The sequence below is a fragment of the Amphimedon queenslandica genome, unplaced genomic scaffold, assembly GCF_000090795.2.
Source record: "Amphimedon queenslandica unplaced genomic scaffold, v1.1 AMPQUscaffold_13091, whole genome shotgun sequence".
NCBI lineage: Eukaryota > Metazoa > Porifera > Demospongiae > Haplosclerida > Niphatidae > Amphimedon > Amphimedon queenslandica.
Window position 1 is genome coordinate 39,833 of NW_003546673.1, and position 23,280 is coordinate 63,112.

Sequence of the window (23,280 nt, forward strand, 5' to 3'; positions counted from 1 at the left end):
TTATTGTGACGACATTTACGTCAGCAGCAATTGATTTTTATTTTAAAAAATTAATAATAATGATTAAAAATACAAAAAATTATAATAAAAATGCAAAATATTATTTAAAAATTGAGCAATAATTATAGCAATAAAAAATAAAGTTTTTATTAAAAGGCATCAGCATCATCATCAGCACTGTCATCATCATCATCTTTACTTTTAAAATCTAAATCGGCTTTCTCTATCTGGTGAGTATTGCGAACTGTAAACTTTCTCTCAATACGTACATCCTTGATCGCTTTTCCATTGAGATAAGCCTTGTCACCTTCCTCCTCTTCCTCCTGCTCTCCCTTCTCTTTCTTTACTTCCTCATATAGCACTGATGGTGGCTCATTTATAGTTGTCTCTTCATCATCAATCATTGAATAAATATTAGGAACAGCAACATTGCAGTCTAGGGAATGTATAGAAGGCAGTGACTGATTCCGCTGCTTGAGATTATGATCCAGAGCTCCCTTCTTTCCAAAGTGACTGCTCTTTGATGATTTGTCATGGCCTCTTGAAGTTGTAGAAAGTGTAGCTTTAGAAGATGATCCTTTCTTGCTGTAGTCACGATTATTCTTCCACGGTGTGAGAAGGTTCTTCCAGGCCTCCCGAGTATCATTATTGAGGACAACGAAGAATATGAAGATAAAGAAACCTTGAAATACGTTAAAGAGCGTAAACATGATTTGGGCACCAAATGCAGCTCTAGGGCTCTTTGAAGTGAAGGTAAGGACAGCAAATATCCAACTGATTCCAAAGAGGGACATGATGCCAATGAAAGAGAGCATCAGTTTCAATATCTCTTTGGCTGACATGGTGTCTTTGCTTTGTCTCTTCTTTTTACGGAGGTAATGGAGGACGAGGACTCGGATTATTAAAATGTAAACAACGACATTGAATATGATGAGTAGGAGAATTGGAACAAAGAAGGCACCAAAGAAAGCTCCTGTATTACTTATGAAGCAACTGAAAGAGAAGAAAATGAAAATTATGCATAAAACAAAGTAACTCACAATCCTTCAACTTGCGAGGTGTCTTGGTAATATGTAATATAATTATCAGGATCAATAGACAATGTAATGATAACTGGCAACAAGGGAACGCCTGAAAAATAATTATATAAAAGTATGAAATAATTTTATCATTCTTCATTCTTACCCCAGCATATTAAGGAGACAACTAAATGAAAACGCCATGTGATGTTAGAGAACACAATGACTAGCTTTTGGAACATGAGAAGTGCTTCTGCTCCCATCCACATCCAAGAAACAAGAGCAAAGTAGTGTATGAATATCCCAACTGTAATGCAGCCAGCTCTATTGGAGATTTTATCAATGCCACTGACAAAGATCAGTAACATCAGGAACAAGGAAATGCAGAGTTGAACGTGGAACTTTGAAGCATCTCTGACCCTCAGTTTTCTATAAGGAGAAAAAACAAAAATAAAATTAACAAAAATAGCCCTAAATTACTTGAATATAAGATATGTAATAGCAGTAAGTGTGAGTCCCACTAGAGAGAAAATGACACCAATAATTGTTAAAGATTCTAATGTTGTACGATAAGCTTTTGGAGGCTGTGTAGGCTCTTCAGTCCTAGCAGATATATCCTACATACAAATTATATAATAATTGCGCGTATATAAACCAATGGTATTATAGAGAGTTGCAGTGATTGACTTACCACTAAACAAGCAAAGTTTGTGAGATGATTGCATTCACATCTGACAGTGCTGAAGCTTGAGTCAGTGACAATTGTACGGCAGCCGCTAGTAGACCAGTTCCCTCTGCCACCTTTGAATATGAAAAATAAAATCTAATTTAAATATTTTAAAGGATTTACCAGCTGCTTTGAAATCCCAAAAAACACAAGTTGGGCTAGTTATATTCTGTGAAATAAGAAAGAGATAATAGTAACATTACGTGGTGTGTGCGGATTACCTCTAGTGTTCCAGTTTTTGGATTAGCTAGTCTGAGACTAATGTTGACTGGTTCAGGTAATTCAGTCCCTTCTGGTATACCAGGAATTGAGAAACCAATAACTTGTGAACCAATTGCAAGGTCTCGAGTTGAGGTTTGATTAGAGTCTCTTCTTCCAGTACGAATCGGGAACAAGAATGTGTTATTGTATGCTACAAAAATGACGTTAACGTTTTCCTTATTTGGTATCAGACTGATGATGCTAGCAGGCACTGATATACTGGCAGACTCTTCAGGTAATAAACCATTCTCATTTGCTTTCTCTGATTCAACATTTAGTCCATTATCTAGCAAAAAAAAATTTAGTAATAATTATATTTATTATTTTTATTCATTTATTACTTTCAGTGCTGACAGTAAACTTGCGCCCAAAATTATTAAAAAAGTCTCTCATTATCTACAAATTTCATTATAATTTCATAATTTTTAATTTCCTTATAAATTAAAGTTTTATTCCAGCACTTACTCTTTCTCCGCGTAAGAGGATATCCTCAGATGCTATTGTTATATTACTGAAGTTTGCTTTAGTCACGAGAGCTTCTGCTATAGCCTCAAATGATTGAATGATACTACATAAAAGATCAAAGGAATGGTTTGCTCATATTAATGTTCTTAGTTTACTTACATATTAACTGAAGGCTGTATGACAGGTAGGGGCCATTCTTCAACATCATCGAGAATATTAACAGTGTTGTTTACAATCTGTGAGCAATAGAAAAGTACACATAAGCATTTGTTAAATATAGAAAGCATCTAAATTGCATTCAGAATATAAATATGCTAAAGGACAATTATTTTATGATCAGCATAACATGCAATAATGTCTTACCATCTCAATAGTTTCGATGTCAAACTCTTCAAGTGACTCAGTGAAAATGTCTCCAGTCTCTCGCAATATCTTGAGTACCACTTGAAGGTTGTCTCTGTTCCGATCCGCCGTGTCTTCTGTATTGTTAAGAATGACACTAAGGTTAGTCACAATGGCCTCCAAATTCTCCACAGTAACATTGAACTACAGAGAATAGAAGTAGTAATTAACATAATGTGTGTACTTACCTCTGTAATGACATTTTCAAGATTTCTGAATTTCAGTGTCAGGGCAGTTGCACAATTACTAGTATCAGAAACACTCCAGTTTCCTCTTGATAGACAGTAGCGGGTAGCTCTAGCTCTCCCAGGGCCATAAACACAGGGTAGGCTCTTTCTTGTGTTAGACTGAGCTTCTGGCCATTCATATCTACCACGATCAGGAGAGCTGGTGATCTCAGTTTGAGCATCACAAAAACCATCCTCTACAAATGATAAACAAGAATATTGGTGCTACTATGATGATTAATATTTAATACTTACCACTTGTTGCAGTTGATCTTAGCACAGTATATTGTCGTGATACTAGTGCACTGGTGATATTATTAGTGAGCATTTGTAGTGTAGCAGCAGTAGGAGGAGACTCCATTGTACCAGTAATAACACACTCTATCCTACTATTGCTAGAATCAGACTCACTATGAAATGAAATAAAAAAGTTAAAGGTAAATTCTTTATATAGGTTCACTTACTCTTCTACTTGACCACATGACGCTTTGGCTGGTACAGCAAGCTCAATCTACAGTGGAGAAATATTAGTTCATACGTACATGAGCAGTAACTGTCTTACAATAATTCTTATATTATCCAGTACTGCAGATGAATTTCCCGATGGTATGACTGATGTAAAGTTTGACGAAAACCGAATGTATACTTTAAAAGGATCGGATAAATTTTGTACTACAGAAATACAATAATGATATGATAATTTTTAAAATCATCATTTGTCATACATTCTCTGCATGGAGTAAAGTCAATGTCACCCCATCCATCACCATTAGTGATACAGTGTCTAATGATTGATTTGCTTTCATTGTTTGGACATGGTTTAGTGTGGCTGGTACCACCATAAGACTCTGACCACATGTAGTTGCCATATTTGGAATGAACAGACTCTTCGTAGTTACAAAATCCAGTTACTAAAAAAACAAAAAATAGAGAAAAGATTTGATTTTGTACTAACCTGATACTAATGTTGAGTTTTCAATGTCAAAATTTTTAGTGACGGATTGTCCTAATTCAAGAGATGCATTCCCAGGTGGGTATTCTCTTATGGAGCAGTCAATACGACTATAATTGGCCAAATTTTGATCTTCGGGGCGTCTAAAAATTAATTTATATGATCCAATATCTCAATTAAAGCTAGTTTGACTTACAGTGCAACAAATTTACAATTGACTCTATGGAGTTTGTTTGATGTTGTTATATTATCCAGTATCTGTAAAAATGATAATAATGATGACAATGATGATAATGATATTGGACTAACAATATCCTCAATCACAGCTAGTTTGTACTGTTCTTCAGTGATGGATCCAAAGTTAGTGATATTTGTTAGATTTCCTCTGATAAAGACTGAAGAATATGGTCCGTTAGGTGCTGTAACAAGAAAAATAAAAATAAATAACAGTTATTAAACATATACTCGGTTACCATTGATGTTAATTGTGACTGAAATAGAGCGACTGCCATGTGAATTACTACCCTCACAAACATAAGTTCCTTCAATGCTTCTACTAGGTGAAATGGAGTGTCCAAGTGCCCTGTTATAGTAACTAGTGAGTGTACTGAAGGGAGAAAAAATATCAACTCTAAGTTGCTTAAAGTCAGAGATTGTGACGCCTTCTGAAAATGAGGACCCATTGATTAAGGAACTTTCATGAGGAACCACTGCAGAGAAGGAGAAATGGTGATAATAGTTTGATAATTATAGTCTAGTAGACTCACCATCTCCTTTCGGGTCATACCAAGTAATTATATCACCAGGAATACGAAGAGCATTTTGTGTCTGACAAATTATGTCCACACTTTCACCTTCTTGAAAAGTCACATTATAATCAACAGAATGACGCTGTCCAAGTATACTGACATATGGTCTCGCTGTACATAAGAAATAATGATTTAAAATGAATGCAATATGCATTCATATTGACTCACTATCTCTGCATAATGTGTAATTAGGACTAGACCACTCCCCACCAGGCTGACAGTACCTATGGACAGGAGCATCAATATCATCACGATCCCAATATAAATAATGTCCATATTGACATGAAGTTGTTGTGCTTGAGCCTCCACCAGTTTTAGGCCATCCATTACTGCCATATAAGGAGCTATTGGTGATATTAGGCTCACAGAAACCACCAACTAAAAAATATAACAAATAAATAACTGATAAAATTATAATAAAAATATGTCATACTTCCATAAACAATAGAGGATTGGACAATATTTAACTGTTCTGCATCACTCAACAGGCCACTGAACACAGTACTGGTAATACTTCTACTGAGGTCTGTTGTTGAGTAGCTAGTGATGTTGCACATTACTGGCTGGTTTGATGAGCTGCTTTCTTCACGTGTAGGGCGTAGAGGCCCGTTATCAGAGCCATCATCAGACTGCATGACAGTACAGTTAACAATGTGAGTACCATTAGTCTCACGAAGGAGACTGAGAATCTAGAGAAAGAGGGAGAGAAGAGAAGAAAAGAGAAGGTAGTAAATTTAAAATCATTCACAATCATTGACTTACAAATCTCTCATGAGTACTTAAACGAAAACTTGTAGCTCTTTTCTTACGTCCTGCAAATTGGCCAGGTGGGGGTCGAGAAGGAGGAGGTTCAAGTGAGGGGATTTCAATATTAATTTGGTAAATGTATTCAAAAATAACACTTCTCCCAGGGATATCGTTAGGAACAGTTTGATCTGTAAAAGATAACAAATTTGATTATAGTTTGATTATAAAAAACTTTTTTAATAATTATGGTTCTTTTCTCCTTCTCCCTATCTTTACACTGTGCTTACTGAAGCATGCTGGGGCAATACCAGACCATGTGCTGTTTTCAAGGCACCTTCTTACTGGAATACCACCGAGAGAGAAGTTTGCTTGACAAGCATAAAAGGCAATCCCTCCTAATGTTGATCTTTCAATACCCACTTTTCCTCCTTCGGGATTAGGCAACAGACCACAATCAACCACTGCATAGTTAAAAAGCAATTAAAATATGACAAATTCATTGTGTTTTCACTTACATTCACAACCGATGCTTTCACCGTTCCACGTAGCATTATCTTGACAATAGCGAGTGTTGTTAGTTGCGTTTAGCCTGAAACCTCTGAAGCAGCTGTAATAAGCAATGGACCCACGAATACTAACGGATCCATTACCAGGCCGGGGGAGTTGTGGACACACACGAACTATACACAACAAAAAATTAATTAATAGCTGATAATCAAAATTATCATCAATGATTCTCTTACTTCCACTGCAGCGGACGCCAGCTATAGCTGTAGTAGCAGAACACTCCAATAGTCTTTCAAAGTCTGTGAACTTAAAGCAATCAAGAAGAGAGTCTTCCCTCCCTCTACATCTAAAGTCAGAGTAGATGAATGCTGGAGTGTAATTGGTATTGAAGTAATTGTTGAATAATGCCTTGGACCCTGATGTTGAAAGTTATAAGTGTTGAATTCATTTCATATGTTAATGATAATCTTACTGCAGCTGCTGCTTTCTTCATTGTCATAGTCGTCAATTTCTCTTTTGTTCCTATCATCTTCATAATCATCATAATAATCATAATCATCATAGCAATCTGTAAACAAAATGAAAGCAAATCTCATTGTGAATTCCTAATTATACTCTCTCCTTTACCTCCTATGTCATAATTGAGTTGTCTACAGACAATACTTGCATAGAAACTGGTCCAAGACCTACCACTGCAGACTGAGGTCCAGGTGTTATTGGAGCAGATCTGAACATTTCCTTCATAGTCAGTGTCTCCTCCAACCAACCTTACATCACCATATGTACAATTATCATACGCAGAATCAGCTATTGAAATATAAGTCAAACAATAAAGAGTAATGATAGACTTACGAATACAAAACACAGATGCGTCATCAAAACGGCCACAAGTTTGTCCTACGTCATTAGTAGTGGTAAAATTACAGTCCCATATTGAGGTCTCTGATCCATTGCAATGGAGATTGAACAAACCAACAGGCCATTCATAATCAAAGACAGTAGTTGCTGCCAATACACCTAACAAATAATTATAATTAATGCAATTAGAATTTCATTTAAACTAATATTTTTCTAGCTATTAGTAAACATATGTAGGTGTATTGGATATACATACCGTGTTTGGAGTGTCCTAGTTGATGACAGACCACACTAGCTTCCTTTGAGGTCCAGCCATGATGACACACAGTGTACCAGCTCATGTTAACACAGACCTCCACTCTGCCTCTTAATCCTGAAATATCATCACCTAGTCTGATATTGCCATTAGTGCAGGGACCTATTAATGAAGGAATAAATAAATAAAAAGAGAATAGAAAAATTGAATGGAAAAATTCAATGAATCCTTACGTTCACATACAACTCCGGCGTCATTAGCATTGGAGCAGTTATGAGTCCTGCATGGCTGCTGGTGACACTCCAACAGGTTGTCCTCTGTCCCAATGCAGTAAAGATTAGAGAGGAATATAGGACTGGACCCTGGACCAAAAGACTTCACTCTAGCACCTACAAGTACATACAAAGCATCAGTCTAATGATAATATACTATTAATATACTGACCTAGTGGTAGGTATCCTAATTGCCTGCATACAATGTCAGCCTCTTTATCATCCCATTCATTAGAGCATATGCTGCCCCATGCTTCATTGATGCATATTTCAACTCTTCCTTCATGAGGACCACTCCCATTAACCAGTCTTACCTCTCCATTAGTACAATTAGCTCTCACTACCGAGCTCATTTCTATAGAATGTAAAAAAATGAATAAAATTAAAGGCTATTTTTTATTATGTTCGTTAATACCTTGACAGTTAACTCCAGCATCTTCATGAGACCTACATGAGTGCAGTAATGGTTCCTGACTGTGTGAACAGTTTAAAAGGTTATCTTCAGTTCCGTTACAGTGTATATCAGTTATTCCAAAGGTGAGTTGTCCCTCAGTGAAACAGTTATATGTAGGCACAGCACCTATATATAATACCATTGTAATTATAAATTATTATTATTATTAATTTTAATCATAATAGAAATAACTTTGTAACTCAATGGTTGCTAATATATTGCAATCAGCTCAAAACTGATACCAAACATAAGAACATGTATAAGTATCAGAAAATAGAAAATTCTCTCCTAGTCATATTGGACAGAAAGATCTGTGTGTACTATATAGTACAGGGATATGTACCATAGTACAGGGAGTTTTGCCTGATTTTGAAGGAACTTGAAAAATTTGTAAAAAAATTCAAATTTGATTGGAATTTGCTCAAACTTGAAATACAACATAAGTGCATGTATATGCATCAGAAAAAAATATAAAAATAAAGAATTCTCATCAAGTGATTTTTAGTGAAATTTGGTCAAAGACCCTGTACTGTAGTACAGGGACTTTTACCAAATTTTAGAGGAACTTTAAAAATTTGTAAAAAATTCAAATTTGATTGGAATTTGCTCAAACTTGAAATGCAATATAAGTACATGTATATGCATCAGAAAAAAATATTAAAATGAAGAATTCTCACCAAATAATTTTTGGCAAAATCTGGTCAATGACTTTACTATAGTACAGGGATTTTGGACTGATTTTGGAGCAATTTTATAAATCCAATTTGATTATAGAATAGGTATGCATTATGATTTAGAAAAGTAATAACATTTTGCTTAGTAAAAATTTTTTAAAATAAATATTACTTGGTAAAACATTATTGCTAGGATGAAATTTACATTAATTATCATCACATACCATATGGAGAATATCCCAGTTGCCTACAGACAACTCTTGCATCCATTAGGTCCCAGTTCATGTGACACACTGTAGTCCATACTTGAGCAATGCAGAGCTCCACTCGTCCAATGGAACTAGCACTGGACCCATTGAGTCTTACCTCACCATCAGCACATGATTCTAAAACAATAACAAACAATGTAATAATAAGAATCAAATTAAAGCACCATTTCCAAGGCTGCAGTAATTGAAGGCGTTACTAATAAGAATTAATACAATTACCTTGACATCTAACATTGGCTATTGAGAGGTGACCACACCTCAGTGCACTGAATGTGTCGTTGGTACAGAAAAGGAGAGAGCTCTCATCTCCTCCACAGGAGACTTGAGATGTTATTGAAGGACCTAATCCTTCACCAAAGTAGCCTCGAAAAGCTGAAGTTGATGATCCTATAAAAATATTTAATTTAATCCTTTTTTCTAAAAATCCACACCTTGATATCCTAATTGGTTGCAGACCACATTGGCACTGTTAGATCTCCAGAAAGTCCCGCATATTGAGCCCCACATCTTATTATAGCAAACCTCAACACGGCCCTCCAACTCATTAGCCCCACCCATCAGCCTCACATCACCATTACCACACGAACTATCAATCGTAGCATTATTATCTATTAAGAATCGTACAAAATATTCACAAGTATCACATTTCGTTATTATACTAACATTGACAAATGACGTTAGCGTGAAAGGGACACTTTCCATCCGACTGATTATAAAAGGGACAGTCCCATATACTGCTCTCATATCCGGTACAGTTCAATTCATAAATATAAAAGGAGTTACTGGAAGAATACCTGTTACCAGAGACAGTTTGGGCACCTATGCACACAATAATACATACAATGTGTAAAAATAATCCTATTTGTTGCTAGTATTACCATAAGGTGAGAATCCCAACTGTTTACAGACTACACTGGCATCAGTGTATTCAAAGTCATCCTGACAGATTGATCTCCACTCTCCATCAACACACACCTCAACCCTGCCAGCATTATCCTGTCCTGTTACACCTTGAAGCCTAATATCTTCATTTTTGCATCTCTCTAAAGTAAAAGAAAAAAATAATAAAAAGTCCATCAACTAGATCTGTAATAATTATTATACCTTCACATTTAAGATGGAGGTACACATTATTTTGTGGAGGACAAAGTGTTGACACTATGCGGCAGTTGTTCAAGTTGTCCTCAGTTTGAGAGCATGAGAATTGTTTGTGAAAATAAGGAACAACTGGGAGTTTGAAGAATGGATCCAAAGAAGACCTTGCATCTTTATTAAAATATAATTTCATAACAATAATCAGATATGTAAGAAATTTTACTTTGTCCCAAGTGTCCAAGTTGTTTACAGATAGCATTATAGCTGTAAGTGCTTTGGAAGGTAGGACATAGCCCAAACCACATGCTATTGTGACATATTTCAGCTCTTCCTTCCAATGGGTTTGAACCACCAAGTAACCTAATCTGACCATCAGTGCAATTAGCATACTGTGCCTCTTCATCTGGGGATCATAAGAGAAAGAAATAATAATAATTATTATATATATTATTTATCTTAATACTGACTCTTAATGCATGATACAGCAGCATCATTGTTCCCATTGCAAGTGTACTCTGATAATAAACCATTCCTGGGACAGTCCCCTATAGACTCCTCGTCTCCAGTACAATTGAGATCAACTATATGGAATGGGAAGATTCCCTCAGGAAAATAACCAACCAATGGAACAGCACCTGCAAACATCATTAATAAGTATTTATAAGCATAGATTATATCAATCCTCACCTAATGGAGAGTATCCCATTTGCCTGCAGAACACGCTTGCATCAGAATTATCAAAGAAATCGCTACAAATTGTACCCCAAGAGCCATTCACACACAACTCAATACGACCAACTGTGTACTGTGGAAAAAGTTGATTGGATCTCTGTACAATGCGCATTTCTCCATTTGTACAATCTAAATATTTATAGCAACAAGTTAAAAACAAAATATTTATTATTCTTACGATGACAACGGACTCCAATGATGGATTTAGAACCACATCTTGAGGAGCCAATCTGTCCAGTAAAAGTACAGTCACTTAAATACTTATCAGTACTCTGACAGGCAACAGAAGAGTATAGAATAGGCACATTACTGTATCTTCCAAAAGTAGCCACAGCACCTTAAATGAGATAATAAAAAAGATTATGAAACAAAAAGAGAAGGAAAAAGTTACCTTCTGTCTGAAATCCTAGCTGATTACACACAGCCTGATTTATCGCATTTGAATACCGGTAATAGCAAAGAACTCCCCAGGCGCCATTATGACAGATTTGCACAGTTCCTTCGTTAGGTGAGGGTCCATTAACTAACTGGATCTCATTATCAGTACAATTTGAATATTCAACACTTAAATCTATTAATCTTATGATAATAATGTGATTTTATAATTTTATAATACCTTGACATATAACAGCTGCATCATCGGAAGTTCCACATGTTAATCCAGCAACTGGTTTTGTGCTATAAGTACAGTTTAATAATGACTCCTCATCTCCAGTACAAGAAACATTATAAATATTGTGAGGCAGTATACTCTCTGATCTAGTCATAGCTATTGCACCTATTAGTAGCAATATAGTGATTCAATGCATTAGCTGTAAGTGTGTGTGGATATACCATAAGGAGAATATCCAAGCTGATTGCAGACTACACTAGCACTATTGCTATCAAATCCATTAGTGCACACAGTCCCCCATGTACCATTCAAACACACTTCAACTCTTCCAAAGTTATCGTATCTATGATCAGCTCTCAACCTTATATCTCCATTGCTGCAATGAGCTACAATGGATTATAAATATAACTATTATAATGAAACTATCATTCTACCTTCACAATGGACTCCTGCATGATAAGTGAATAAGGAACAAGCTGGAGATACAGAAAATGAGCAGTTTGACAGCGAGGGCTCATTTCCCCGGCAGCCATATGCCGTGGTGAAATTAACTGTCAGTATATCTCCTTTCCCAAATTCAGTTGTAAAATAAGCACCAACTGTTGGCAAGCCAAGTTGCCTACAGACCACTAGAGCGTCTGGTGTAGTCCATGATAAAGGACATATCTCTCCCCAGTGATTGTTGAAACAAATTTGGACTCTTCCCTCCTCTGGTGTGTTACCACCGACAAGTCTGACACTACCAGCAGTACAATTAGTTTCTGGTAGAACTATGTGTGTGCATGAAGATATTATAATGCAAGGATTGTGTATGTATACCTGCACATCTGATTCTAGCATCATTGAAAAAGCCAGTACAACCAGCTTGAGTAGTGTAATTCAGTAAGCAATTGGTGAAACTCCCTTCGGAGCCAGTGCAGTTGATGTCACCAATGTGAACTGGTTTATAATCATTATAGTATCTACTACTAATGATGATAGCACCTGCATGTATATCAAATAGTATACAATAGTTAGGTTTGTGTATATACCTGTAGGAGAGTATCCTAATTGCCTGCAGATTACATTTGCAGCAGTAGTGTTCCATGAGCGATCACAAATAGTACCCCACGTCCTATTAACGCACACTTCAACAACACCTTCGTTTGGCATTCGTGAATTATCAGGGATTATCCTTACATCGCCACTATTACAGAATGCTGCAATGTACACACACACATGCAATGATTTAAAATGGTAGCATAAAAATGAGCTTACGTTGACATTGAATTCCAGCATCATTATAATGTTCTCTTCCAATGGTATTTAGTGATACAGAACAGTCAAATACAGACTGCTGTGGTCCACTGCAAGCTATAGAGCTAAACAAGACAGGGCCGGTACCACGACCATGAAATGCATTACGAGTTGGCAAAGCACCTAGGATGAATAATAAAATAATTATAAATATATTTACTAACTAAAAATGTACCTATTGCCGTGTAGCCCAAAACGTTGCAGACAGTTTGAGCAGAGTTTATATTCCAGCTATTTGGATAGACCGTGCCCCATGCACGATTAAGACAGATCTGTACCGTTCCTTCGTACTCTGTGTCTCCTCCTACTAGCATCACTTCTCCATCAGTGCAGTTTGAATATTCACCAGCTGGAACTAATGAGAAAAAGAAATGTTTATAAGAGTACTCAATATAATTATTGTAAATACCAGGGCATATAACTGTAGCATAGTTAAATCTAGAGCAAACTGGAGCATTGCTGTCCACTATGCAATCAGTGAAGCTGGCTTCATCCCCAGTGCAGTTGAGTCCAGATAATATAGAGATATAATTAGCATCTCCATTTTGAGAGGAAGGCAATGCTATAGCACCTTTATGATGAGCAAAATAATATAATTAAATTAAAAAGGCAAAGCAGGCTACCATAAGGAGAGAATCCTAATTGTTTACATAATACACTGGCATCAGCATGATTCCAATACTCATTCCTGCATATGGAGCCCCATACTCCTCCAATGCAGACTAGTACTTGGCCATAGTAATAATTATCAGGATAAGCCAAGCGTACAGAGCCATTAACACAAGGTGCTATAATTGAAAAGAGAAGAGATCATTGTACATCAATTTACTTTAAATGACTGTTACAAACACAGAGCATGTTATTTGTAAAATCTGAAGGAATGAATCATAATGAATTTCATATTTAAAACAGCTGTTGTGCAACTCAAACTTTCCAGCAAGAGTGTATAAGGACATGAAACATGTAGTGAAATCTTTATTGTCTATTGCCATACCTGAGCAGGTAATGTTGACAGCATCAACAACACAAGGAGTTGAATGACTGATTAAAGATCTAACAGGACAGTCAGAAAACCTTTCCTCAGACCCACGACATTCTCGATGCTGTACTGTAATTGGAAACTGGAAGTTTGTCAATCTATGAATTGTACGCGTATTATCTAAAATAATAAAAAATGTTTCTCAATTTTGGAAGATTCTATTAATTTTCCACTCACAGTATTGAGTATATCCAAGCTCTTTACATACAACGTTAGTGCTGGCTGTATAATATCTGCTGTAACAAACACTATTCCATGAATTGCTGGAGCACACATGAAGAGTTCCTTCATTTGGTGCAGCTCCTCCATACAATCTTATATCACCATCAGAGCAGTTGACTGGTGCCTCTATCCCCTCTACAAGTTTTAGAGATATTTAGTTTACATTAAATATTATGTTAGCTTACCTTTCTGACAGTATACTGTGACCGGTTGAAAGCAGCTTCTAACATTTGAAAGGACTCTCTGACAATCCAAGACATTCTTTTCGCTTCCATTGCAAATGACATCATAAACAAAATAAAAGTAAAACCCATTATTAATGTAACTGGTACTGTATGTAGCTCCTAAAATAGCAAAAAAATAATATCCTTGTTAATCAGTGTCATTAATATTACCATATTGAGAGAATCCAAGGCTAGAGCAGAGTACGCTGCTCAAGTTAGCATCACGACGAGTTAGACCAGAAGCACAAATAAGACTCCAAGTTCCATTAATACAGACACGGACGTGACCATAAGAACTGCTGGTATCATACTCCATATCACCATCAGTGCAACGAGCTTTAATTATTAATAATAGTGAATATCATTTTAAATAGCAAGTACTACCTCACCTTTACAAATCACTCTAGCTTCGTTGGACCTATAGCAAAAAGGACCAGGCAGGGTTTTTTGTGCACAGCTAGTAAGATTGCCAGTATGAGAACGTGTACATCTACCAGATAGAGTGAACACTGGCAAACGACTGGAACCAAACTGAGCGGATGATGCCCTAACAGCAAATCCTGAAAATAAAAAAACAAGTAATAATAATAATAATAATACTTTTAATTTTTCATTACTTTGATAGCCAAGCTGATTGCAAACCACAAGTAGTTCATTGTAACCAAAACCAGAGTAGCAAACTGAGCCCCAGAGACCATTATAACACATCTCAATCCTTCCTTCATATTGTGTACTGCCACCTCTCAGTCTTAAATCACCAGTAGAACAGTCTGATGGCTGAGCAGTAGACACTAAAGGAATAGTCCCATTAATACAATGCTAGGGGTTTAAGTCTATGGGCTTACATTCACAAACTATAGCTGCATCATTGGTTGTCCCACAGTTAGATCTTGGCCTGTTATCATGTGGGCAATCCCAAATAGAGTCTTCACTTCCTGTGCAGTTTAACTCACGAATATGGAAAGGCCAAACTCCCTCGGTGAAAGTTCTATTCAATGCAGTTGCTCCTATTATGAATTATATATAATGATAATTAATGAGGACACACACATGTTCTTACCATAAGGAGAATATCCTAACATTCTACAGACTACGCTAGCATCATTATCATCCCATGACTGATCACATATAGTTCCCCAGACATTATTAATGCATATCTGTACTCTGCCATATCTCCTAAAGTAGCTATCGCTGTTACTGTATAGACGAATGGTACCATTCTCACAAGATGCTACAATGGAGTGACTGTTGAACAATATTTAACAACGAAGGAGGACGTACCTTCACATTTGACACCAACATCATTGAAATGAGTACAAGATGATGGACTAATGTAAGGAGTGTGTGAGCAGCTAAGCAAGTTCGATTCCCTTCCACTACAACGGACATTTGTTAAGTGAATGGGTCCAATGCCACGACCAAATTTATTAGAAGTAGTGTATGCTATTGATCCTATAAATGGATGTCAGTTAAAATGTGTTTTCTGTTTTCTAACAGTTTCATATTTTCTTATAATAAAGGAGTAGAATTGATAGTTTTCAACAAATGCATGCATGCATGACCAACCTAATCCAATATGTCCTAATTGTTTGCAGACTATGTTGCTGTCAGGGATTCCCCAGTTAGACCCACATATGGTACCCCATACTCTATCTATGCAGATTTCAACTCTTCCCTCGTAGATTGTCTGACCACCAACAAGTCGTATATCACCAGTTTTGCAACTGGTCACATTTGTATTATTGCTCCCTGTAAGAAGAAATCAGCTTACAATGAGTACATGGTATTTGCATGTGCAACTACATACAAGGGTGAAAATTGGCATGTATAATAGTGTCTATGAGTGATGCTATATGATAAAAGTATGCATAAATAATACTCTTACATTGGCAAGAGACTGATGCATCCCAGAAGCAGTTTCTTGGTGGCTGTCTGTTGAAAGAGCAGTTCCATATGCTGTCCTCATCTCCAATGCAATTCAAATCCGTAATGTGTGTAGGCCATAGCGAGTCACTAAATGCATTTCTGATAGCAATAGCACCTAATTGATTAAATCACCAAAAGTTCAGTCTGATCTAAGTGTGACTATACACTTAGGTACATAAACATAGAAGAGTAATTTCTTTGAACGACCATATTAGACCATATAAGACAGGATGAGTGATAGTAATAAAATGCCACAATATGAAAATGAAATTAGACTTATTATGACACTTGTATCTCACCATAATTTGAATATCCTAGTTGTTTACAGACTACCCTGGCATCTGTTGTATCCCAGTAGTCAGAACAAATAGTCCCCCAAGTCCTATTGGAACATATTTGAACACGTCCTATGAGAGAAGTAGGTCCACCCGCAATTCTTATGTCACCGCTAGTACACGGGACTAAAGGAAAAGGATGATTGTAATGAATTATTTTTAACATATCTCTTTTTCTCTCTCTCTCTCTCTTTTGTTTAGTTCTCTCTCTCACCTTCACAGGTTATTGCAACATCATAATTTCTTGAACCACATGTACGAGACACAAGGGATGAAATAAACATGTTTCTACTACAGTCAAAGAGAGAGTTCTCTCTTCCATTACAATACATGTTAGTGAAGAGATTTGGTCTACTTGTAACTAGTTCAAAAGTCCTGCTATCAACCTGCATTCCACCTAAATAAATAAATAAAATAATAATTATGACATTCATATCTTTACCATATCTCTGAAAGCCAAGCTGATTACAAGCAACCATTGTTTCACTGTTATGCCAGGATTGTCTGCAGGTTGTCCCCCAGTAATGATTGATGCATACTTGAACTATTCCTTGATTAACAGCATTACCACCGACCAGTCTAACATCACCAGTTGTACAATTATCAGGTATGGTTGAGTCTATATATCAAGATAGTAGATAAATAGCAAAAAAGAGAATTAAATCATAAATACTACATATTGTTAAGTTATTCACAAGTAGCATTTAAAAGTTAATTTGTATCCTGGGTGCAAATATGTCCTAACATATTTATAGTAAACAAATGGCCACAAAGTGCATCTCAAGGCTTCCTGTTCCAGTGACCTCTTACAATTGACAGCATCACTGCCTACACACAGGTCCACTATTATGCCCATATAAATACTTACTATAACAATAGATTGATGCTGGGGAAAAGCGTGAACAACTATTGGGTATTTCATCAGTCAAGGAATACGCACAGTCCCAAATATTGTCCTCAGTTCCAGTGCAGTTCACAGTCAAACCAACAGGCCATCGACTATAGTCAATTCCAGGGACAGCACCTAAAGATATTAATGAAAAACATAATTCAAAGCCAGTTAGTTAATAGTTATCTCACTCCTTTACTAAATATTTATTTTAATTATTCACAAAGTATAATTATTCATCTCGCACCTTTACCAGTGTTCATTTGCAATTCAATTATTACAATTATAATATGTAAGTCATTGTAATAATAATTATCATGCATGCATGGACATAGACTCACCATACTTAGAGAACCCCAGTTCCCTACACGCCACAGCTGCCTCTTCATAGCTCCAACTATTGGAACAAATCGTCCTCCACGTACTATCAATACAAACTTCAACATTACCATACTCAGCCCCTTTATTGCTAATCCTGACTGTACCATTAGTACAGAATGCTAATGAGGCAAAAGAGACACATTCAAGCATAGCATATCAAAGATACTTACGTTCGCACCGGACTGCTGCATCATTTGAGCGAGACCGACAAAATGAATAAGTTCGAGCGTGAAGATAATTTTGGTTGCATTTGGTGAGATCGGGCTCCGTTCCAAAGCAATACAAGCTTCCTAGTAACGGATAAGTTGCTGTCCCACTTGGAAAACCTAGACTACCCACTCTACTAGCAAACCCTAAATTTAGCTTTAATATATATTATTATAGATCTAGTATATACTACCATTAGGAATTGCTCCAATTCTTCTGCAGACTACATTAGCATCAGCAGTACCAAAGCTTGAGCCACAGATACTACCCCAAGCTCTATTGATGCAGACTTCAACTCTTCCCTCATAATCATTTGAGCCTCCAATCAGACGAACCTCACCGTCAGTGCAGTTTGATTCTGCCACATCATTCTTAGCTAATGAGAAACAAACAAGGAGTTATTATGATGTAACAATACTCCTGCCTTACATTGACAGAATACATTGGCATCACTGCTTAAAGGGCATGAATAATCTCTGAGTATAGTATAGCTGCAGTTGAGTAGGGAGTCTTCTGTACCGTTGCAAGTAAAGTTGAAGTTGTGATGAGATGAGAGAGTAGAAGAACGATAGACTGGAGAAGCAATTGCACCTGAAGATAAAAGAGGCACAATTTAGGGCCAATGGAATTTAATATGGACTGACCATAAGGTGAGAATCCCAACTGGCTGCAGACCACACTTGCATCATTATTGTCCCAGAAATCCCTGCAGATTGAGCCCCAAGTACCGTTGAAACACAACTCAACTGCTCCGTAGCCTGAATTAGTCTGAAAGAGAAAATGAGATTAATTTTATAATTAGCCTCTACTGGAGGAAATCATAATTGAGAGACTTTACACACTTACTGTGAGTCTGACTGATCCATTATTGCTACAAGACTGAGAATGAGCTAGATCTAGAGCAGAAAATAAGACAAAAAAGAGAAAAGGCAAAGCTGATAGCAACGGGCATGTCAGCTCCATAATTAGGTAACAGTATAATGTCAACAAGAGCTGCAGATTGATATAATATAGGGTAAGAAGCCATGTCAAAAAGACCACAGCCCAAATTATAGCTGAGCTGAATAATTTTTACTAAGCCTAAGCCATGCCCATCAAACTCCGCCCGTCCGTGGACCGTGGCTGCCGAATTGTATAACAAGTCCATAGAAGAATCAATGGAGCTATAACCTCGGCTATAACCTCTTAGTTTCTCTTCTTTAGACTAGAGTTATGGCCAATCAAACTACAGGAGCAGTAGAAAGCACCCCCGCGGAGCCACCAAACTGGATGGAACAAACCCAGTACATTGCTAGGTAAGATAGATAGAAAAAGAGAGTGATCTGTATGCCGCAAATAAAAGTATCACTTGGAAACCTTACACTATTTAGGGGTGCTGATCAATGTTAATTTTATCAATGATCACATTAAACTGTGTTGTTGTGGCTCTGACATGTTTACTTAGCAGGAACTAATAAGAAATGGTAGTAATTAACTTAATGATATTAAGATTCCGCAGCTAGTAGTATAATAGTAACCGATAATTATGCTCACACGATGATTTCTCAAACAATGATATTGATTTTAATCATTTTAGGACGATATACGATGATCCCAGTATTGGTCCGATCCCACTTGATCTCTATTCTGCTTGTGCCATTGGTAAGTATGAGAGCGTTCAAGAGGCCGTGAATAAGAAAGAAGACTTGAACACACAAAACAAAGGTAGACCATTATAATCTAAAAAATGCATTATTCTTGTAATCAATCCATTGATGATGCCAAGGGTGTAATTTTATTCTTACAATTTTACCTTCTTTGGTTTTTCCACCACTACTAGTCTACTACTACTTAATGACTTCTCACATCACCCCTCACCATGTTAAATAACTGATATCTTGTTCATGCATTAGGAGGCTGGACCCCTTTGATGTATGCTGCTTATGTCGGTCATGATACTGTTGTCAATCTGTTGCTGGACAGTCATGCCGATCCTAATAAAGGAACCCCGTCTGGCTTGACGCCGCTCATGGTCGCATCTGGCTGTGGAAACGAGTCTGTTTGTTATTTTTTGATCCAAGTAAGCCATTAGCCGTCATCTTTTCCTCTTGAAGTAGGACTTCCATCTTGTTTTTTTTTAATACCAGAACGGAGCAATGATTGACCAGCAGGACAATAAAGGCTGCACTGCATTGTATCATGCAACAAGACAGGGCCACCAGTCAACGGTACAGCTCCTCTTGAAGGAAGGGGCAGACACTGAAATTGGGTAATAATAATTTTTTAGTGGGCAGTAGAATAGTGTTTGGTCATTGATATGTTGCTAAATAACAACCTCTTTGATTATACACAAAATAAATAAACACAGACAGTCATATACATGTACAAACAGTCATAACATCCACTTTAATAAATTAAATGCCTAACGTACAAACACGCATGTATTGACTGTCATGGCATAGATTTGAAGTATGTATAATAAATTATCTTTCCCTCTTCTTTTTTCATTCTTTTAAATTCTTGTAGTGACTATCAATCAGGATACACTCCATTAATGATAGCTGCTAAGGAAGGAGACCAGATTGTCTTGGATGTTCTCGTGGCTTGTGTAAGTCAAAACACTTCTCAAACCTCTATCAGTCTTACTCACTGGTCTAATTATAAGCTCACAGCCTTTGTAGCACTTCTCTGTAGTATAGCAGATGCAGTGCTTCACTTTTGACATTGATATCATAGGACTAGTTGCCATGGGAAATAAGAATCAATACAACTTGTGCCAAGTAGTGATGAAAGTAGTGATAAATGTAGCAAGTTCCCAGTAATGCTCAACTTTTTAAAAAAATTTACACATTGTATGTAATGACACATTGTATGTTTTTTATATTTCAGAGAGCTGATATCAATGCTAAGGCATATGATGGTTATACTGCACGATCACTGGCACTGAGACACAATCATATAAAAACTGTTAGCTTTCTCGATGAGATACAAATGCTGTTTTACCCAAGAAGCAACTCTGTGGCCTCAAATGAATGTAAGTACTAAAGAAAGAGAATTACATGCATAGACAATCAGAAAATAATGATTTATAGTATAACAGGCAAGAGTAAATTTTTATGCCTTCTTGCATAAGGCTGTTGATAGTATCAAAAATTTAATTTAAAATTTAAAAAATTAAAAAAAATTTTTTTAAATGTTCTTTTGATAGCTGATCTGCGGAGTGTTTCTTCAACAGACGAGGATCCTTATGCAGGTCTTGAAGAGGTTGATCCTGAAACACGTAAGGATATTAATCAAAGGCTAGGGAATCGCTCGGGTCTCCGCTGGAGCCTACCTACTATGCCACACAGGGCTAGCCTGGCTACCACTTCAAGGCGACTCAAATTCAGACCATCAGTCAGTTATAGTGTGCGTGTGTGTAAGTGTAATGTATTGGAGGGGGAGTTTTGGTAAATAATGTGTGTTGTTGTTGTACATATTGGTTCCCAATCATGCATTAAAACGCTTGTAATTTCTCACAGTTGATCATTGTATCATATCTCCTTCTTATAGTATTCAATGCCTGAATCCCAGTCTCCCCCATCATTGGATGAGGAGTGTCTTGAGGAGAGTACACAATCTCACGAGGACAACATGGCCAAGCTTGATGAGTTTCTGGAGATTCTCGGTCTTGAGAGATACTATCAAGTATTTGAGTGCAATGAGATTGACTTCTATGGACTCCTTGAACTGAGCGAGGAAGACTTAAAGAGACTAGTCACGTGAGTTAAATGTATTATTGACATCAAAGGTAGAGTACTGTGTGGTGGAAGTTTAAAAATTCATTAAAAATCTAATTTTGATCAGAATGAGCTCAAACTTGCTGCACAACATAAAAATATGTATATGTATCAGAAAAAATTATAAAAATGAAGAATTCTCTTTTAGTCATTTTTGGTGAAATTTGGCCAATGACCCTGTACTATAGTACAGGGACTTTGGCCCGATTTTAGAGCATTTTTAAAAATTCGTAAAAAATCCAATTTTGATTGGAATCAGCTCAAACTTGCTACACAACATGAGGACATGTATATGTATCAGGAAAAATTATTAAAATGGAGAATTTTCTTCTAGTCATTTTTGGTGAAATTTAGCCAACGACCCTGTATTATATAGTACAGGGACTTTGGCCCGATTTTTGAGCAACTTTAAAAATTTGTAAAAAATCAGTAATCAGCCCAAAATTTTTGGAACAGGTATTAAAGCGAAATTTTAAGTGCAACTTTAAAAAAATCATTTCATTTTTTAGTAAAATGGGTCCAAGACGTAAGCTACAAATGGCCATCAAAGAAATGAAAGAGCAACTCAAAGTGAACGAGAGTGCTGGAAGCAGCATGGGACGCTCTCATGACATCACTCCTACTCCTCAAAGGAGTGCAGAAAAGGACCTGCAGATTCAAGTCATGCAACTCAAGTCCACTAACCAACAGGTGTGTAACATATGTCTATATACATGTAACTTTAATGTTGTGATTGTGTACATTTGTTGATTGAATGAGACAAATTTGTATAGTTATTTTGTTTATTTTAAAAATACTTTGGAATAATGATAAAAACAATAGGCAAATATATAATTGGGAATAAGGGAATAGAATAATGGGGACATTATTGGGAATAATATCCTCAGCCCTAAAACTGTATTATTTTTTACACCTGAGTAAACAAGTGGTGCTTGTTGTTTTTGTTGTGGCTGTATTGTTTACTCAAGAGATAAATGTATACCTGTGTTTACTCAAAACACCTACATACAGGATTGACCATTATAAAGTGTTATGCTAATAATGATACTTGTTTTCTTTTTGTTATGCTATTGTGTAAGTTCAAGTCATAATACTAAATAATTATTTATTTTTTATAGTTGATTCAAAACATGGACAGCTGTGAGCAGAGACTAGCAAAGGAGCATGATCTTAGAAAAATGGCCGAAAGGTTTATATAAAGCTCCTATTGGAACAGCCATTTTAAACCTCTTTCGATAGATATTGCCAAGAACTGCAAAAGTGTCGTATCCAGTCGCTCGAGAGTACCAAGGTTCTCAAAGAGACGCTTGTCTCTGTCCTAAAACACTGTCAGTCACTCAGGTCAGTACAGGTATCAGTATAACAGCTTGTATGACACCATTTGCTTTAGATCAACACAGTCCAAGCTGTTGAATAATCTCAAAGACATGAAACTCGAAGGCTCGCATTCAAAGATACAAGATTTCTATACTTGTTTGCAAGAGCTTGGCGGGGAGATAGAGGCAGTTTCAAGGTCAACACAAGAAGCAAACAAAGAATTTAAATCTGTTCGCTACCATTTGAGCTCATCATTTCAATCCTAGTAATAATGATAATGATAATAAGCAATGTTTTTAATAATGAAAGTAATTATACGATAGTATGACACAGCAATAGTAATAATT

At 36.5% G+C, this 23,280-nt stretch overlaps 3 protein-coding genes across 4 annotated transcripts; 1 reads left to right on the forward strand and 2 right to left on the reverse strand.

Annotated features, from left to right (window-relative positions):
* Nucleotides 1-20: 20 nt before the first annotated feature.
* On the reverse strand, nt 21-11,060 carry LOC100636215 (uncharacterized). Its single transcript, XM_020001290.1, has 44 exons — nt 10,905-11,060; nt 10,682-10,855; nt 10,462-10,629; nt 10,218-10,397; nt 10,004-10,165; nt 9,778-9,942; nt 9,563-9,718; nt 9,331-9,507; nt 9,119-9,286; nt 8,855-9,016; nt 7,918-8,082; nt 7,675-7,857; nt 7,464-7,619; nt 7,231-7,392; nt 6,969-7,133; nt 6,744-6,923; nt 6,589-6,684; nt 6,353-6,532; nt 6,125-6,289; nt 5,897-6,070; nt 5,625-5,797; nt 5,296-5,551; nt 5,031-5,240; nt 4,821-4,973; nt 4,527-4,763; nt 4,363-4,472; nt 4,250-4,311; nt 4,057-4,196; nt 3,827-4,012; nt 3,664-3,773; nt 3,566-3,612; nt 3,357-3,511; nt 3,063-3,298; nt 2,836-3,018; nt 2,632-2,708; nt 2,473-2,575; nt 2,349-2,403; nt 1,968-2,293; nt 1,870-1,915; nt 1,711-1,820; nt 1,500-1,636; nt 1,186-1,448; nt 1,041-1,131; nt 21-993 (listed from the first exon to the last, which is right to left on the reverse strand). Exons 2-44 carry the CDS (start codon nt 10,836-10,838, stop codon nt 150-152), a joined length of 7,431 nt encoding a protein of 2,476 aa, XP_019856849.1. The 5' UTR covers nt 10,839-10,855; nt 10,905-11,060; the 3' UTR covers nt 21-149.
* LOC109585289 (deleted in malignant brain tumors 1 protein-like) lies at nt 10,971-18,942 on the reverse strand. The gene is made up of 31 exons (XM_020001291.1): nt 18,705-18,942; nt 18,503-18,626; nt 18,288-18,449; nt 18,052-18,234; nt 17,822-18,004; nt 17,612-17,770; nt 17,250-17,405; nt 16,824-17,000; nt 16,596-16,778; nt 16,346-16,507; nt 16,006-16,161; nt 15,687-15,869; nt 15,402-15,572; nt 15,181-15,351; nt 14,966-15,127; nt 14,738-14,911; nt 14,510-14,680; nt 14,292-14,456; nt 14,082-14,240; nt 13,852-14,031; nt 13,630-13,794; nt 13,259-13,423; nt 13,045-13,206; nt 12,811-12,990; nt 12,597-12,758; nt 12,371-12,538; nt 12,159-12,323; nt 11,774-12,109; nt 11,561-11,725; nt 11,343-11,504; nt 10,971-11,297 (listed from the first exon to the last, which is right to left on the reverse strand). Exons 1-31 carry the CDS (start codon nt 18,819-18,821, stop codon nt 11,065-11,067), a joined length of 5,361 nt encoding a protein of 1,786 aa, XP_019856850.1. The 5' UTR covers nt 18,822-18,942; the 3' UTR covers nt 10,971-11,064.
* Nucleotides 18,943-18,978: 36 nt separating this feature from the next.
* Nucleotides 18,979-23,269, forward strand: LOC100636341 (ankyrin repeat and SAM domain-containing protein 3-like). 2 transcript variants are annotated; one of them, XM_020001293.1, is made up of 12 exons: nt 18,979-19,153; nt 19,435-19,562; nt 19,751-19,917; nt 19,985-20,106; nt 20,364-20,445; nt 20,727-20,871; nt 21,046-21,245; nt 21,390-21,598; nt 22,126-22,306; nt 22,735-22,805; nt 22,856-22,957; nt 23,007-23,269. In XM_020001293.1, exons 1-12 carry the CDS (start codon nt 19,071-19,073, stop codon nt 23,197-23,199), a joined length of 1,683 nt encoding a protein of 560 aa, XP_019856852.1. In that variant the 5' UTR covers nt 18,979-19,070; the 3' UTR covers nt 23,200-23,269. The 2 variants fall into 2 exon arrangements, with proteins under 2 accessions (XP_019856852.1, XP_003389398.2); XM_003389350.2 differs by having other exon boundaries at nt 18,980-19,153; nt 21,046-21,233.
* The last annotated feature ends 11 nt before the right edge of the window (nt 23,270-23,280 follow it).